The following is an 18,756-nucleotide window of genomic DNA, read 5'->3' on the forward strand; positions in this document are numbered from 1 at the left end:
CCCCCCCCCCTCCCTGCCTCTTCTTTCCCTCTGATTCCCCAGCCCTTCCCAGCTCAATTCCCCTTTCACAGCTGAGATGTAATGGGTGGTAGGATGCTCTCCATGCTGCTCCTCAACTTTCCCTGCTCCTACCATGGCAGACCTTGCTCTGAGTGTCTGTAGAGATGAAATGGAAGATACTGGGGAAGCAGAGGCCCAGTAACAAGCACCTGGGCAGACTAACTGCCTTGTATAACAACTGGGTCTATGACACTTAGACTGGCATGAAGTGTCCGGACTCCTGAGCACAGAACTCAGGGAACATCTAATCCTGATGTTTAATCTTTAATCTCCTACTATGCTGGCATCTGATTCCAGCTGTTAAAAGTAAAGCAGAAGCCCAGCAAAATTCTGTAGGATCACCTGTGCCCAAGTCTCCCTCCCAGCCCCTCTTCTCCCTCCTCTTACTGTGCTCTTACTATGCTCATTCCAAGACAACTGGAGTGAGGGCATCTAGATTAAGAACTGGTGGAATAGAAAGGTCTCCTTCCCTCCTTCCTTCCCTCCTTCCTACTGTACTGCATCTCACTCCATAGTCTTAAACTAGAGAAAGTAAACAGAATAAGCACTGTGGAAATAAAGCACCCTTTTCTTCTCTGACTGTGCTTTGTCTATTAGGGTTGCTAGGATTTCCTTACATGATCTTTAAGGAGCTTTTTGAAAAGGCAAAGGCACAGATGCAAAGGAATCCAGCAGGTCATTTTGGTTTGGTTTGGTTTTTTTGGGGTTTTTTTGTGACACCTATGAGCTGGTTTGACTTGCTAATTCCTAACTGAAGAGGCTCAGTAAGGTAGCTGCAGGGAAATGGAAATCATCCTCTGTAATTCTATCAGCAAATTACTTTTGTCCTGGGGCTGATTACCTTTTGTAACCCTGGCTAGAGCCAGAAATACACACTGGTTTCTTACAAGATTTCTTCTTCATCTCTCTGCACCTTACAACACTGTATTATTACATTTAGGCATTTCACATGGTAACATTTTACTGAGGAGTCTCTTGTGATATTCACAGGCAATCACCTTTTGTCACAACATGAATTTTAGTTACACTTCCAATTTAAAATAAGCCTAGAAACAACACCACCCTTCTCCTGAGGCAGTCAATTCAGCAAATAGTACAGATACATAGACTATATATGTAGTGTGTGTGTGTATACACACACACATATGATCTATTATCACTCTTTAAATACTAAATTCTGTGATTTTTCACTATGTAATACAAAAGGTTTTCAACCAGAGGCACTCACAGTCTAAACAGACAGACAAAACTCAAGAACTTAAACAAAGACTCTAACTTCCTCTGTGTTTTTACAAAACATTTAACCTTTTACTTAGATAGACTAGTGCCAGGGCCTCACAAAGAAAGTAAGTGTTCAGGAGGGAATGGAGAAAGGGCGATTGCCTTCTGCAAAAGGATTGGGAAGGAATTCCAAGCATGAAGATAAAAATCAAAAGAAAATGGAAAAATGAGACAAAGTAGGAAGCCAGAATTTATTCATTATGTGTTTCAGTGAACTTTCTGATTTCCTGTAATGTACCTTAACTGCAATAATGTTTATTTGCTAGAATAGACAGCCCAAGTCTCTAATCTATGAACTTCCACAACTAAAATTTGCAAACTACAGGGCCTAAAATAAAATATGCATTAACATGCTTAAATGCAAGTGAACCCACTGAAACTAGTGCATACATATTACGTACGTAGATCTCAAACATGATAATTTTAAATTTACTATTTGGTCGTCACTTACTCAAACTGACCTAAATGCCACCTAGGTACTTGCCTCTGGCAGTATGCACACATAAATCTGTTCAAGCACTGACAGGATTGTTAGCTGGGGCCTCAGAAATACCAACACCTGGATCCTCAAAACATGTATTTCCATATTTATCTCATCAAGCAGTTCAATCTCCCTAACAGACTCTGAGGAGAGTCTGTTTTAAGAGATAAGTTGTTGACATACTCTTGCCAGGATATGAAAAACCAAGGCAAACCACTAATGCCCATGGCAAGTTCAGCCTGACAATGAGGTAGTCTCTTTTAAAACACATTTGGTGCTAATGAACCAAAAATTTCCCACAATCCAACTGCACACCCTGACCCCATGATAACTAGGAGACTGAGATGACCCAGATACTATATGACACTTAGGCTGGTATAAAAGCAAACAAATGTACTGGCTCCTTCATCAGGAGTTCATGCCAGTCTGTGATTTACACAGGCTGATCTGGCACACATTTATGTTCTTGTAAAGGCTTTCTGTAGTTTTAGCTAAGTCACTTAACCTCTTCCCATCTATAAAAAGACAATGATGGTATTAATTTAATGTTACAGAAGCACTGTCAGTTATGAAAATTTTTAAATATATATTCAGAATAGAGTTTATTCTGCTTTATTCAGGTAGAACTTTTTTAAAACAACAAAAATTTCATCTAAAGGCAGGAAGACCTGGTGCAAAAATGTAATTGCCAAATATAATGATTTAATAAATAGAAACCAGTAGCTAAGAACTATTGAAAGACTGGGTTTACTACACATGTACTCATATTACACAATGTAAGATCAACTAGCTAAAGTTAGCAACATTTACATACAGCTTTAAAAGTTAATAGCTCATTAAAAGCCTTTATCAGAAATGTTGAACAAGCTCTCTAAGCATAATTTTATTTATCTATCTCCTTCTAGTGGCAGAACATGAAACCCAATACTCAAAAACTTGGTTTTGTTATCTTCTAAACCCCTTAAATACAGCAGCCCACACTAGCAAATGATATAAACTATTATTTTAAAATACCTGATAATTAACACTTGTAATATTCCAAATGTCTGTTCCACAGCTATTATCCTCTGTAGTCAAAACTCAAGCCTTTGCCGGATTAAAAGGTAACACGCCCCAGCATCTTTTTCTATATTTAGAACTAATCCAAATTTATAGGCTGTTCCTACCACAGGAGTATGCAATATCATAGAATCATAGAATGGTTTGGGTTAGAAGGGACCTTAGAGATCATCTAGTTCCAACCCCCCTGGCCATGGGCAGGGACACCTTCCACTAGACCAGGTTGCTCCAAGCCCCATCCAACCTGGCTTTGAACACTGCCAGGGATGGGGCAGCCATGACCTCTCTGGGCAACCTGTCCCAGTGCCTCACCACCCTCACAGTGAAGAACTTCTTCCTTACATCTGACCTAAATCTGCCCTCTTTCAGTTTAAAGCCATTACCCTTTGTCCTATCACTACATGCCCTTATAAAAAGTCCCTTTCTATCTCTCCTGTAGGCCCCCTTTAACTACTGGAAGGCTGCTATAAGGTCTCCCCGGAGCCTTCTCTTCTCTAGGCTGAACAACCCCAACTCTCTCAGCCTATCTTCATAGGAGAGGTGCTCCAGCCCTCTGATCATCTTTGTGGCCTTCCTCTGGACTCGCTCCAACAGGTCCATGTCCTTCTTATGTTGGGGGCCCCAGAGCTGAATGCAGTACTGCAGGTGGGGTTTCACCAGAGTGGAGCAGAGGGGGAGAATCACCTCCCTCAACCTGCTGGTCACGCTGCTTTTGATGCAGCCTGGGATACAGCTGGCCTTCTGGGCTGCGAGCGCACATTGCTGGCTCATACTCAGTTTTTCATTCACTACTACCCCCAAGTCCTTCCCTGCAGGGCTGCTCTCAATCCACTCATTGCCCAGCCTGTATTTGTGCTTGGGATTGCCCTGCTTGCACTTGGCCTTGTTGAAATTCATGAAGTTTGCATGGGCCCACCTATCAAGCCTGTCAAGTTCCCTCTGGATGGCATCCCTTCCCTCCAGCCTGTCAACCACACCACACAGCTTGGTGTCATCAGCAAACTTGCTAAGGGTGCACTCAATCCCACTGTCCATGTCGCCAACAAAGATGTTAAACAGTGCTGGTCCCAATACCAACCCCTGAGGAACGCCACCCATCGCTGATCTCCACTGGGACATCGAGCCATTTACCGCAACTCTTTGAGTGTGACCATCCAGCCAATTCCTTATCCACCAAGTGGTCCATCTGTCAAATCCATGTGTCTCCAATTTAGAGACAAGGATGTCATGTGGGACAGCGTCAAACGTTTTGCACAAGTCCAGGTACCTGACGTCAGTTGCTCTTCCCTTATCCACCAATGCTGTAACCCCATCATAGAAAGCCACCAAATTCGTCAGGCACGATCTGCCCTTAGTGAAGCCATGTTGGCTGTCACCAGTTACCTCCTTATTTTCCATGTGCCCTAGCAGAGTTTTCAGGAGGATCTGCTCCATGATCTTGCCAGGCACAGAGGTAAGACTGACTGGCCTGTAGTTCCCCAGTTCTTCCTTTTTTCCCCTTTTTAAAAATGGGGGTGATGTTTCCCCTTTTCTAGTCAGTGGAAACTTTCCTGGACTCCCACAACTTGTCAAATATGATGGATAGTGGCTTAGCCACTTCATCCACCAGTTCCTTGAGGACCTGCAGATGCATCAGGTCTCATCAGGTCCTATGGACTTGTGCACCTTCAAGTTCCTTAGATAGCCTCGAACCTGATCTTCTCCTACAGTGGGCGGTTCTTCATTCTCCCAGTCCCTGCCTTTGCCTTCTGTGACATGGGTAGTGTGGCTGGAGCACTTGCCGGCGAAGACTGAGGCAAAAAAGTCATGAAGTACCTCAGCCTTCTCCATGTCCTGGGTAACAAATCTTCTGTTTCCTTCCAGTGAGAGCCCACATTTTCCCTAGTCTTCCTTTTATCACCAACATACCTGTAGAAGCTTTTCTTGTTGCCTTTGACGTCCCTGTCTATCAGGGCTTTAGCTTTCCTAACTTGATCCCTGGCTGCTCAGACAATTTCTCTGTATTCCTCCCAGGCTACCTGTCCTTGCTTCCACCCTCTGTAGGCTTCCTTTTTGTGTTTGAGTTTCTCCAGGAGCTCCTTGTTCATCCCTGCAGGCCTCCTAGCATTTTTGCCTGACTTCCTCTTTGTTGGGATGCATCACCCCTGAGCTTGGAGGAGGTGATCATTGAATATTAACCAGCTTCTTGGGCCCTTCTTCCCTCCAGGGCTTTATCCCATGGTACTGTACAAAGCAGATCCCTCAAGAGGCCAACATCTGCTCTCCTGCAGTTCAGGGCAGAGAGCTTGCTGTGCACCCTCCTCGCTGCCCTAAGGATCTTGAACCCCACCATTTCCTGGTCACTACAGCCAAGGCTTCACATTCCCTACCAGCCACTCCTTGTTGGTGAGAACAAGGTCCAGCATAGCACCTGTCCTTGTTGGCTCCTCCATCATTTGGAGAGGGAAGTTATCATCAACGCATTCCAGGAACCTCCTGGATTGCTTATGCCCTGCTGTGTTGTTGCTCCAACAGGTGTCAGGGTGGTTGAAGTCCCCCATGAGGACCAGAGCTTGCAAATGTGAGGCTGCTCCTATCTGTCTATAGATGGCCTTATTCGTTCAGTCTGCCTGGTCAGGTGGTCTGTAGCAGACTCCCCCCTATGATATTCTAAAACAAGCTCTAATAAAAGAATAATTAAAAACGTGAAGCTTAACAGAAAATGAGATGAAGCCTAATGCTGGCTTCCCAAAGAAAAACCCTGCTAAACTTACTTAATATGTTTCAGATCAGTGATTTTTCTAGGAAAAGGAGAAACGCGTTAGATCACACATATCTGGACGTTGTTAAACACTTGATATGGTGCTATGCTGAAATTTATGTTTATCTTACGAAGGTTAAGTAGACGGTGGAAGAAAATCTACAGTGAAATCCCTTGGGATCAGTTTTTATTTAACATTTTTGACACAACGAGTAGGAAGACACTTCTGGTACAAAATAAGAAACATAGCATACAGAAGGAAAACAAGGGAGAACTACATTACAAAAAACAGTATGAAAGTGAGGATTATGGAGTGCAACATCCTGCACTTATAAAGAAATAAATTAACACGTTATCTCAGAAATCCTTGTCAGAGGGAAATCAGACAGGAGCGTATTCGAACCTTACAAGATAACCAGAAAGCATCAGGCAAAGGACGTGAATATAGCAAATACAATTTAACCATACACAAAGCAAAACATTTCCCTTTCTTCCAGTGAAGAAGGGTCTGGCAAGATTTAATCTGCGATGGTGCATATAAGGCTAGCCCACAAGGAGGGAGATGAGCGGCACAGGTGCAGAGACAGGGCTACTAGGATGAAGAGGGAAACCAGGACTCTGCCTAGGAGGGATGATGCGCCTTGTTCAACTTGGGAAACGAGGGCTGAGCAACGGGGCTGTGACTCCACTCCGGCAAAGCGCTGGGTCTGTGGAAAACCTCATAGTTGGCGGAAAGCTCGGGTCCAGCCGACGCGGCGCCGGCAGGAGGGCAGCGAGGTACGGCTCGCAACGGGCGGGCAGGGGCAGGAACACGAAGTCGCTCAGGCTCTGGAAGCCGCTCCCTGATGCGGCCGCCCCGCCTCAGCCTAACCCCGGGGAGCCCTCTTCCCCCCCCCGGGCTGCCACTCCTCCTCTCCCGCCCTTGACGCCGCCCGTCCTTCCTCCCGCTCCCACAGCCCCGCATCTTACCCCCGACCTCTGGCTCCTCCCTAGCCAAGCTTCACCCTCTTCCCCAGGGCCGCCGCGCACCCCTGCACCGCCGTACTCCCCCCGCTCCTCACGTCCCACCGCTTAACGGTCGCTGCGGCGCGCGCCTCACGCCCGCCTCCTGCTGGGGGGCGGCTGGGCGCGAGCGGCAGCTCGCGGGCGTTTGGGAGGGGCCACCGTTGGCGCCGTTTCCAGCCACCGCCGCCGCCGCCGCAGGGAGGGGCGGAGGGGCCGGTCGCCCTCTAAGATGGCGGCGCCGGGGCCACGTGGTGCGCGCTGAGGTGAAGGCGGCGGGGGGGGGAGCGGGGTGTTCACTGGTGACATGGCGGCGGCAGAGAGCGCGGAGGAGGGCGAGAGGAAAGATGAAGCAGAGGAAGACGAGGTGGAGGTTAGTGCCTGCCGGCATCGGGACGCGCTCCCCGGGCGTTCCCCTTCTTAGAGGAAGGGACGTGGGCCGGCCCCCCTCGGGGCGTGTCCGTCCTGTGGACCCGGCCCGGCCCCTTCTCCGTCCCCCGCCGCTGAGCCGGCCGGGACGGGCTGCCTGCCGGGTGGCGGTGAGGGGCCCTGCGCCCGCCCTCCTGTGGGCTACCGGGGCCGAGCACCTGCTCCGGGGCCCCACTGAGGCAGGGGGTGGCTTTTCTCCTCTCGCCGTACCTCGGCAAGGCCTTCCCCGCTTCCCTGGAGCCGGTGCCTGCGGTCCGCCGCCGTGCCGCTGCTTGGGGGACGGCCGGCGGGGCAGGCGGGACGCCTGAGGAGAGCCGGGCGCGGGGGCTGCCATTACCCGGGCTGGCGGTGGGGTCGGGCAGAGGGCGAGCGCTTTTCCTTGGGCCCGTCGGGCTTCTCTGCTCCCCGCAGCGGTCGTGTCCCGAAAGCTGGATCGTTTTGGCTCTTCTGCTTCAGGTTTTCTGGAAAACGGCGTTGTCGGAAAGCGCTCCTCCAGTTTCAGTTGCTTCCTACCCCCATGACACCTGAAAATACAAACTATTGCTTTTCTATTATTGTGTATATTTATTCATGGATGCTTAGTAGATGGTGATCCTTGAAAACTTACTTTCCTTGAATAGAGGATTTTTTTCAAGGTGGCTATTTTTTTGTTTTGTTTTTGCACTTTCCTCACCCAAAATTGTAAGGAATCGCAAACAGGAATTGATTTCAAAGCAATATGTTATAAAGAGTTAAAACTAACCATTTCAAGCAACATGTTGTTTAACTTAACCTTTTGCTGTGGTGTCTTATTTAGGTAGGTACTAAATCTTTGGAAAAAATGTATTTTGGAATATGTAACCGGTCATATTGTTACGATTCATAAATCATTTATATCCATCCTCATTTTTTCAAGGGTGAAAAAAGAGCTCCCTTCCTAGCTAGGAAGAAAAGCCCAGGAAAATCAGGTGTGAAACAGGTGTCTCATGGAGTAGTGGGTCACTGCATTCCCCTGGGTGTTGATTGCAATATGTCTGCCCTTCTCTCTAGATAAAATGCAGAATAAGTCAGATCTGGGGTCTGTTTATTCTGAAGGTCTGGGTCTTTATATGCTGTTCTTTTTGTTTTGGGTTGGTTGTTGGGTTTTTGGGGGGTGCTCCCCCCCCCCCAAGTTCAGGTATATCAATTACAGGTGTACATTATAAACTTATCTTGTAGGAGCAACTGGTCATGGTGGAACTATCAGGAATTATTGATTCAGACTTCTTAGAAAAATGTGAAAACAAATGCAAGATTTTGGTGAGTGATTACAGCACAATAGGAAAGGGGTAAGTCAGTACACATGTGAACAAGGGACTGAGGCTGTTTCTAAATTCCTTGAAGTGAAAAACATTTAGATCAAATCATTGATAGAGAATTATATGTGCTGTCTTGGCTGTATTTGGCTGCATGTTGTGGGCTATCTCTATTTCAGAAATGGCATATGGTCTTTGAACATAGTATTATGTAAATATAAGGAAATATTTTCAGAAGTATTTATAAGCTACGACCATTATCCCCTCTGATTTCAAGCTCTAAGTTCATTTTTTTTAAATTATGTATTTTACATGCTTAAAAAAATATATTCTTAAGTGTACTTCTTCAAGTACCTTAAATACAGCTGACGGGTAAAGCCAAAGTCTTTCTGAATTGCACTGTATTTGCAATGGGTTTTTTTGCAGATACTGCCTGGCAAGTCCAAGTGTTGTGAATGTGAAGGATAACTGGGTATTAAGCATTTGGTAAACAGTTTTGGATGTTTGCTTCACTGTGAGGTTGTTGTAAGAATCTGGCTTACCTGTCCTTTTCCTTTTGAGTTGTTTAATCACTTTCTCTGTATGGGACAAATTTTTTTTGCCCTTCAAAACTTATGTGGACTCTGAGAGCCCTATAGATAGTACAAGTACTATTGATTTGCAAATACTTTCTGAAACTAGGCCTTTATCATAGATTGAAGAGTTGGAAGAGAACATCTCGGAGTATGCCACTGATGAGAATATATGTGAGGTAGTAAAGTCAATTCTGAAAATCTCAGATGTAGAAATAAAACCAAAACTTGTAAATTATCCATCACTGGATGGATATGCTTTTATAAGCAGATTTGCTTTCTGGATCCGACCTAAGTTGCTTGACATGTATTACACAGATGATTCATTACTGGTGGCTGAATGGCTACATATTCTTCAATAACATTAATGGGATTCTTTTAAATTTTGTGCTTTGATTTTCTCTAGTAATGTTACTAGAAAAACCTTTAAGTATCTATACTGTATCCTACTCGTATCCAAATCTACTTGTTCTTGCTCTGCAGAGTAAGCATTCCTTGAGATTTCTCATAATGGACAGCTGTTCCTAAAACTCCAATAAAAGATTCTGCTTTGGGTTAGTCTGTTTAGCAAGTTTTCTGTGATTCTGGTCATATAAGGGGAAGACAGTCTCTGTTTTTGCATAGTCCAAAAAGGAATGCAAATTAGCCAAAGAAATAAAGTTTTGAATATTAAAAACCTTAATGCTGTTGCCTCGTACTGATATGTTCGTTTTTTTATTAACTTCCTATGGTAAAAAAAACCAACCAAAAATATGTTCTACACATTAGGTTAATGCTATTGTTGTTCTCAAGTTATGCAACAGAAGGAGAATCCCAGAGCTTAAACTTTTCTGATCTTAGATACTTCTGTTTTTTAAAAGTACAGGAGGAAAATTGCACAAATTCCTATTAACCTGTGTGATATTCTGTATTTTATGCAATTTACCACATAGTGCTTCATCTTCAAAACTTTTAGCATGTGCTTATGCTCATGTCCTGAATAATGTTCATGATGTACTATTAAAAGACATTTTGCCTTAATTAGTGTATTCTGTTCAGGCATTAATTTTTATCAAAACACAATTTATAGGTATATCTTATATTAAGAATAATGGGATCCTTGCCTGTATATTTGGAAGAGCTCTGCTGTAGAGGAAGGGAATGAGCTGACAGAACTGCTGCCTTACTCTCCCACTCCTTTTTTAAAAAAGTAAAATTAGATAACAACAATTTCCAACTCCTTCACAATGTAGACACACAGTAATCACAGAAGCTTCTGTGACCCTGCAGTTGCACTTCCGGTGCTGGTGTAATGCTTCAAGCCAGACTTATTCACCTTGTGTATTTTCAAAAGACTTTTGAAAGTTATTCCACTTTATAGAACTTGTATTAATTGGAGCTTAGAAAATAATATCTTTTTTCATGCAATTACATATATTTTTATTTGTTAATTTAAAATAGAGGTTAAATTGATTTCCTAGAGGAAATAACAGCACTTTAAATTTATTTACTGTTACCTAAATAGACTGTTGGCTGCAGTTTGATCTAAATTTCTTTGATCCTTTTTAACATACTAGAGCATTTTCTATACCAGTTCAGCATTGTTGGTTTTGTTGTGATTAGTAGAACGGTATTATCTGGCATATTCTTTGTATTTAATATACTGAAAGTAACATGTATGATGATAGACTGAAAAACTGTCATTGCATTTTATTTTTACTAACAGTACACTGATTCTACAGTAAGATTGGCTAAACCCTTTGTAACAGTTGTTATGACTGCTTAACTAAGCCTCGTACAAAAATGTAAAGAAAACTCCTTCTCCCCCCACCCCCGATGCTTAATAATGCAGAAGACCTCAGGGTTAATTGTAATGTCTAAAACTACTTTTACTACATTTCTTGAAAACTAATAAATATTAATTTAATTGCATGTCTTGCCATTCTTTCAGGAGTCTGCTGGCTTCTGTAAAATCATATCCTCTGCAGAACTCTCTTACCAACTTCCACTGTTTTAAAGATGTACTTTTCTTCGTATGAAGCTGATGGTTTGAGAAAGCTTTACAGTCTGGAATCCATTCCTTTTTAATACTAAAAGAAACCTTTTATTTCACATTTACTATGTTATGCAACACTTATTTTACTGTTATTACCTTATGTTGTTTTTTTTAACTATTTATCTTTTCAAGGAATTGATGTAATCTGGATTCTGCTATATCTGTCTTCTCTGGTCTTACAGCAAGAAATTTACCTGTAAGAGACCTGACATCTGTACAATTTTGTCCCCCTTTTTGTAGGGAATAGAGACAGAGAGGCCCATTTTACAAGTGGACAGATATGTATTTGCAGGAGAATATGAAGGTAGGAAAAATAATGTGGATGCAATCTCTCCTTTTTCATGTGACCCAAAGAACTTTCTTAATGTCAGTTAATTGCACTGCAAATGGAGAACATGGTCCCATGAGGTGCTGAAGTTCTGGATGGTATTCGTATAACACCATATAGAGCAGCACCAGTCTGAGTTCACTGCTAAATTAGCCATGCATCCATGTTACTTACTGGAAAGTATGCCTGGAAGCTGACTCTGGGGTGTCCCAGCTGGTATTTCTGCAGGGAAAAACGTGGGACATAAAATGCCTTAAACTAAGTGCTGCTTGTCTCCTGTATGAGCAGGACTGACATGTTGTGCAATCTGCAGTTCTCCTATTTGCCTTATGGTGACAACATCGGTCTGGAAGAAAATGATCTGGAATCCTCCCTTGTAGTGACTTTCAGTGACCATGATATTCCTGTCTTGTTCCTGATGTGGCAGTGTGGTTACCAATGCTGGCCCTTTGCGAGGGTCTGGAAGTTGGAACGTTCCCAGAGCTGTGCCAGTGGGTGCAGTACCTACAGCTGATAGAAATTAGTCTCTAAGACTTTCTCACTCTGTTTTCCGTAGATACCTTGGGAACCTGTGTGGTTTTTGAAGAAAACACAGAGCATGGTAATTGTGATTTGATGTCCTGTTTGTTGTGGTAGCTGGGGAGGTTAAAAATATGTAGCTTATTTCAGTTGATGGTGGAATTCACTATAATGATTGCATCTGGGGTGTTGTTTTTTCTCCTGTTTTCATAGTAGATGCAGAAGGCAACCAGAAAGTACAGCTGAAATACAAGTGCCATACAATGAAGAAGTTGAACATGACACGGACACTTTTGACAGAAAAGAAGGAAGGAGAAGAGAATGTTGGTTAGTGCCCCTGCTCTTATGCATAGGGACATGGATGGATTATGCTTAGGAGTGTCAGCCTTGATTAAGACTTTGATTCAAGAGCATGCAGGAAGTTAGAGGAACTTTTCTTCTGTAGACAACAAATGTGTATATTTAAATACAAAACAAAACAAAAAAAAGAGAGGGAGAGGGAGAGGTTCCTTCTGATCAGTGTTGCTTCCAGAAGTGGCTACTAGGAGCTTCCTACAGAAGAGCAGGGCAAACATATGCTGATGTTCCCTGGTATGTTTTTTTTGTCATCTAAAAGTTTTGGCACTGGTTGTGAAATCAGAGGTGCAGTTTAGTAGTTCTTCATTGATTTTTTTTTTTTTTCTTTTTCTCATCAATTTTTCTAATGACTGTTTGAGTCTCTGTAATTGTTGAAAATCTTTAATATCCTTAGTAAGAAGTTCCATGTTGTATGTACTACAACTGAATTGTTCTTACTGAATTTACAGTTAACTAAAGATTGATTTAACTTACTTGCAAAGGCACACTTAGCAGACTATTGATCTTGATTTTCATTCTGTGGGCAGAACTCAGTGCTCCTGTTTGCTTTATTTCAGTGGTGGTTTTTTGAACAGAAATCAGATATCTTACATAGTCAGATACTGAGTATCCTATATAGTAGTATTCATTAGCAGTATCATGTTGCTTTTAGTTGCTTTTTTCATTGAAGTCAGTGTTACTGCTTCATATTTTAAGATTATGTTGCCATTTTACATGAAACATGGGCAGTCAGCTGGACATTGTTCATAGGAGGTATAACACGAAATGTTATCCAGAAACTAACCAAACATCAGCATTCCTATGACAGCATGTACTATTTCTTCTCTCCATATAATTAAGTAGGTAATATTAAACAGAAGCTTTTATTTTAAAAGTACAATAGACTAGAGAATATGTTGCTATCTTTTTCTGGAGGAGCAGTAACAATGATACCTGCTGAAAAACACTTTGTTTCTGTACCCAGACAGAATTTTAATGTTGTGCATACAAAGTAACCACAACATTTTGTGAATTGGCAACGTGTACTGCCTAAAAATCTTAAGTGGGTGGGGAATCCCAGTTCTGTTTGGAGTCTGTTTGATCTATGTTGTAAGAGCTTGACATACTTGAGTTCAGGTGATGACACAAAATCTTACACTATCTCTGATGTCATTCCCTATCATATTGCCAGATGTTCTAAGATCTAGGTGAACAACCATTTTCTCTTTATTGCATTTGTAAAATATTTTCTCAGCATTTTGAGTTATATTGAAGTTATTTTAAGAGTATAAGGGTGGAGTCTGACACTTCCATACAACAGGAACTACCATACTGGATTGGACCAAAGGTATTTTAGGCCTGTATTGTATTTCTGACTATGGACAGTAGTAAATGGGTATGTGGAAAGTAGCAGGATGGGGACATATACATGAGTAATCTTTTTTTTTTGGCTATCCTTCCAGTGTTTAGCAGTTCATGAATATCCTGAGAAGAGTTTTCATCTGGACTACTATGTCTTTAGTCCATAAAGGCTCTGTCATCTTCACTTGCTTTTTCAACCTGTCTATACTTTCGAATTCTACCACTTTTTATGGCAGTTAGTTTTCAAATCACATTTCTGTTGTATGGAAAAAGTACAGCTTTACTGTGGGTTTTCTTGATTGTTTGTTTGCTTTTGTGGTTGTTACAAATGCATGATCTGGTGCTTCCAATGAGTGCAAGTTGCTTATTTTCTTAGTAGAATTAGGAGGCAAGTCAATCCCTATTTGTTTGCCCAGTACAGTCTTATAGACATCTACCCCCTCTGAGCTGTCTCCTTCAAGTAGAATTCTAGTCTCTGTCCTTTTTTCTTTGCATTTTTTTGGTGGTGTTTGGGGGTGGTTTTGTTTGTTTGTTTTTTTTAAAGTCTCTTCCCATGTAGAACTAACTATGCTCACCAGTTCTTGTTTCTCTTTTCTATTTTTACAGTATGGGTTGAGCAGGACACAGTACTCATGACATGGACATAGCATAGTTTTGTATCTTGACATTCCTGCTTTTCATTACTTTCCTAATAATTTTATCTCCCTTGTGACTGCTCTTTAGAGACTGAGCTGGTGACATCAGTGAGCCATACACAATGCCTCAGTATCTGGATAAAAACCTGTAGCTATATGTCTTGGATAAGTTGGTTTAGCCTATGCATGCTGTTGTTAATTTATCAACAGTTAAGTTTCTCTTCATTTTAAGCTGGTCCTTCAAATGCCTTTCTGTTCTTCGTAGCCTTATTTTTAAAGGAAAATGAATGGTTTAAGCCCCATCATGAGACTTGCCACAAAAATTAGCATTGGTCCAAATTCTTGAAAGACATCTTTCTATCTTAAGTGATTCTTTTACTTAAATATTGGTCAGGCTCAGCCTTAATAACAGTGGACTTTAAGAAGAAACTGCTGTTAATTCTTAACTCCTTGTCATGGTTGAAGCCCAGCCAGCAGCTTGGCACCACGCAGCTGCTCACTCATTCCTCCCCCCTCCCAGTGGGATGGGGAGGAGAATCGGGGGGGGAGAAGTAGAACTTGTGGGTTGAGTTAAGAACAGTTTAATAACTAAAGTAAAATAAAATGTAATACTAACAATAATAAAAAATGAAATTATAACAGTTATAATGAAAAGGAATATAATAAACTAAAATATAAAACCCAAGAAAAGACAAGTTATGCACAATGCAATTGTTCACCACTCGCTGACTGATGCCTGAGCAGCAATCCGCCCCTCCCGGCCAACTCCCCCCAGTTTATATACGGAGCATGACGTTCTATGGTATGGAATATCCCTCTGGCTAGTTCAGGTCAGTGGTCCTGGCCATGCTCCCTCCCAGCTTCTTGTGTACCTGCTTGCTGCCAGAGCATGGGAAACTGAAAAATCCTTAACTTAGGATAGGTGCTACTTAGCAACAACTAAAACATCAGTGTGTTATCAACATTGTTTTCACACTAAATCCAAAACACACTGTACCAGCTACTAAGAAGAAAATTAACTCTTTCCCAGCCAAAACCAGGATACTTCTTTTTTTCATTAATACCAATTTTCCTTCTTTGCATCAGGTGGAGTGGAGTGGTTACAGATCAAGGACAGAGATTTTTCCTACAGCAGGCCTAATACGATTTGCAGCTTTCTGCGTGAAAAAGAAGATTCTGAGGAGTCAGCTCAGGCCCAAGACAAATTGACGGAGGAGTCAGAGGGAGAGGTGAGTGGTGGAGGAAATTCTGATATGAATTGTGATCTGGAGAAGCAGCACAGCTTGGAAATAGATGCCTCTATTCCTCTGCCTGACAGCCCTGCTTCTGGGGCAGAGGATTCTCCTTCTGGAAGTGTGGCCTTAGATGATGTGCCTCCCTGATGTCAGCTCTGATCTTTTCAGAATTTATCCATGGACTTAATGGGCCAACTTTTAAATGCCAACTTTTATAGGCCATGACATGATTTCCAGTTTATCTGAGCAATTAATAGTGGAAAAATGGACATAGTGTTCTTGTGCATTGCTTTTATGTTTGGATTATAGTGGGGAGGGCTTAAGTGTTTTTTAAAAATGCTGTTTGGAAATGTGTGTATCTCTACCTCAAAACTGAAGAAGAGGAAATGGTTACATAATAATAAAAAAAATCCCTACCTTGGAAAAATGTTGATGTATTGTACAGTCTGGGACATTTTGTAAAAAGAAAAAAAAATTGTTTAAAATAAAGTCCTGAATTTTTCAAGTATAGCTTTACCTTGTGTGTCATATTCAGCTCCATACTGTGTCTCTTCTTGTGCTGCAGTTATTGAAAGAAAAATTCAAGTAAGTGTGGCTTTTATTATTTGCTTGATTACTCATCAAATTGCTTAGTTTGGATTTTCTCTAGTGTCCTTTGTCCCTTTGATGGATCTTAGAAATCCTTCATGTGGGAAGGGACTTCAGGAGGTCTCTGGTCCAGTTTCCTACTTAAGATAGGGTCAACACTGAATTCAGGCCAAGTTGCTCAGGGCTTTGTCCAGTCAAATCTTGAAAACCCCCGTGGACTAGTCAGCAACTGAAATCTAGGTCTTAATGAGGCATCTGTCACTCTTCCTTCCCCCATTTTCTATATAATATAATGTGTGTTACACAAAAGGAAGTATCTTAATTTTCTTCCCGTTTTGCTTCCTGTTTTCCTCTTTTTTTCTTTTTCTTTTTCTTTTTTTTCCTCCTTCCCCATTAACTTCTTGGCTCTGCTCTTCTCCTCTGTCATTGTTCTGAAGGTTTTTATGCTCAAGATCCTGTACCCATGCATCAGTGGTTCCCAGACTGATCCATGTGACTGTCTTGTGGCCCCTGGCGAGCCTGTGGGTTGATACTACATACTGCTACATCATTTTTATTGTCACACAATATTTCATGTGAAAGTTGAGTATGTGGTGCATTCATGGTAATGTTTTTAAAAGCACAGCATTTTTTTTTAAACTTAAACTATTTTGAGGGAGGCAGAGCAAGGTAGGAAGAAAGAAAGGTCAGGAGGAAAATGTTTTAACTGCAACAACGCTGTGAGGGTGGGGATGCCTAATTAAACCCAGCATAATTATGTAATACTTTAATTAGTAATGATCAGAGGAGAAGTTCACCCCCAGCGTTGTTCGCAGCATAGGATCAGTAAAGATAAGCCATCAAAACAGTGCAAGAGTTCCAAACCATCAATCCCACTGTTCTGTTTTTCTGTGTAGAAGCAACTTGGATCATGGGGGAAGAGGAGGAAGAAGAGGGGACACGTTCTGTACTCCTCCAGCCTGGGCGCGGATCTTTCGCGTGGTAGTGTCTGCACTTCAGGTTTCAGGGAGATGGCTCAGCCTTCCCTCTGGATTTAACTGCAGTCGTGGAAGTCTAAAAGCATTGTTCAAACTTGATTTGTATGGTGCTGATAGACAGAGGATAACTATGACTGGAATAACGGTCTTGGGACTATGAAGAACGGGTATAATATGTGCTCTTGTCTGCAGTGGGGAGCGTTTGCGGTGCTGGGCTGCGCTTGCTGGCAGCTGAACCTCCTGCGAGGGAGCCGGACGGACAGGGTGGGCTGCTGATGGACAGTCCTCACTGTCATAGCTCCTGCTGCTGAGGACAGAGAGACGCTTCCGAGAGCTTACCCTCTGTCAGCGTGTGAACGTAGCAGCTCTCTCTCAGGTTTTGTTAACCGACTGCTACATCTGTCACCGTGTATGTGTAAATTTTTTTTATTATGTGCAAGCGGTATTCTAGCAGAATTGGGTTTTGACCTTTTTCAGCCTTTTCTTTCAGTAATATACTGAAGCTGGTTTTTTTGTTCTAGTTTATCTGGGAATCAGGGTTTTTTTAACATTTATGTATATCATAAACTATGAGTACCTTCATAATAATGTTTTTTAGTTTTTAAGTGTTATTTATAATGCTCAAACTTTTGTTTCTATTATTATTAGCCCTAACTTTTGCAACCATACTCGCTCTTTACCTGTCTTTTTCTCCCAGAAAGCACGTGCTGTGAGTCTGCTGCTGATAGCAAATTCTTCAGCTTTACTGATTTCACCTAAAAAAGCCCAACAAGTTGGTTATTTCAAGTTCAGTTCAAAACTGGTGGGTGGGGGGGGTGGCATAAAAAGGGTATTGGGCAAGTATGATAGCTGGACATAGGATTACTGCCGTAATCATCCTTGCCTGGTTATTATGGGTTGTTCACAGCCCTGTGCCTAGGTGCTGGGCCATCCCTGTCGTTCCTTGCCATGTCTGGTGTAAAGCACGTGATGATGGTTACCCATGTATAGGATGTTCAGCACTTAAAAAGAGATTCTTTGAAAAAAAACTTTGGGGAAGGTTCGGAGAAACCCAACTTAGAGAAGCAGTGTGCCGCAGCACGTCAAGTATTCGGCTTATGGGGACGCTGGGAGATGGGTATGTTCCGAATTCGATGTAGGTAGTGATTCAGAGAAATTGACTCAATAGTTTGATTAACTATTAAGTAGGTATTCTTTATTGGCAGCACTGGATGCACGGGGATCGCTCCACCTATCGTGCACACCGTCGGGTCTAATTGTGCAGGTTAAGTACATGTTCTACATACATATTCACTAGATTTCCGAGAAATGTTATACATATTCATTAGTTTCCCAGGAAACTGTTAACATATGCAAATGTCCTTTATGCAGGCGCAGTGGAGGTCTCTGGTGGTCTTCAGGAGTCCTCTGGTGGTCTTCCATAGTCTTCCTCACTTGTCCGCTATTTGACCCTCCTCAGGTGATTCTGTGCAGTATGGTCCTTTACATGTTTTGATACATCAGTGCTTGTTAGTGCTCTTATTATCTAAGTTTTCATTAGTGGTGTAGAACCATATGGCTAGTTTAAGCTAAATTATCTACAAGGACGAGAACAAAGGCAGGAGTTCTTATCTTTTCCGGCCCTATCTATTCAAGCAAGACCTCTACTTGTGCTTCTCAACAAGATCGTAAATTCATCGAACATTTAATTAAGTTTTGTGATTGTTCATGGTTCCTTCTTGCTCATCACTCCCAAGTACCAGTCTCTGACAGGCTTAATCCTTGACAAACACCAGTGTTTGGTATGTAAAGTTACAGAGAGACAATCATTAAGCAATTAGCAGTTCGTTCTCTATATCAGTAG

The 18,756-nt window shown here is 42.3% G+C and overlaps 1 protein-coding gene across 6 annotated transcripts; it reads left to right on the top strand.

The window, feature by feature from the left end:
- The first annotated feature begins 6,909 nt into the window (after positions 1-6,909).
- Positions 6,910-17,438, top strand: GTF3C6 (general transcription factor IIIC, polypeptide 6, alpha 35kDa). Of its 6 annotated transcripts, none has more exons than XM_010561655.1 (8): positions 6,910-6,996; positions 8,250-8,330; positions 11,174-11,237; positions 11,818-11,862; positions 11,994-12,107; positions 15,200-15,342; positions 16,374-16,428; positions 17,106-17,438. In XM_010561655.1, exons 1-8 carry the CDS (start codon positions 6,931-6,933, stop codon positions 17,222-17,224), a joined length of 687 nt encoding a protein of 228 aa, XP_010559957.1. In that variant the 5' UTR covers positions 6,910-6,930; the 3' UTR covers positions 17,225-17,438. The 6 variants fall into 6 exon arrangements, with proteins under 6 accessions (XP_010559957.1, XP_010559962.1, XP_010559958.1 ...); XM_010561659.1 differs by lacking the exon at positions 6,910-6,996 and adding an exon at positions 7,210-7,610; XM_010561658.1 differs by lacking the exon at positions 6,910-6,996 and adding an exon at positions 7,618-7,848.
- Positions 17,439-18,756: the final 1,318 nt, after the last annotated feature.

This window comes from Haliaeetus leucocephalus, unplaced genomic scaffold, assembly GCF_000737465.1.
Source record: "Haliaeetus leucocephalus isolate CR32 unplaced genomic scaffold, Haliaeetus_leucocephalus-4.0 Scaffold149, whole genome shotgun sequence".
In the NCBI taxonomy this organism is placed as follows: Eukaryota; Metazoa; Chordata; class Aves; order Accipitriformes; family Accipitridae; genus Haliaeetus; species Haliaeetus leucocephalus.

Bases quoted from the DNA above. Each gene is read 5' to 3' on its own strand.
- GTF3C6 (XM_010561655.1), top strand. From the start codon at position 6,931: ATGGCGGCGGCAGAGAGCGCGGAGGAGGGCGAGAGGAAAGATGAAGCA. The intron at 11,238-11,817 runs GTAGGAAAAATA...TGTTTTCCGTAG, and splicing joins ATTTGCAGGAGAATATGAAG to ATACCTTGGGAACCTGTGTG. The intron at 11,863-11,993 runs GTAATTGTGATT...CTGTTTTCATAG, and splicing joins TGAAGAAAACACAGAGCATG to TAGATGCAGAAGGCAACCAG.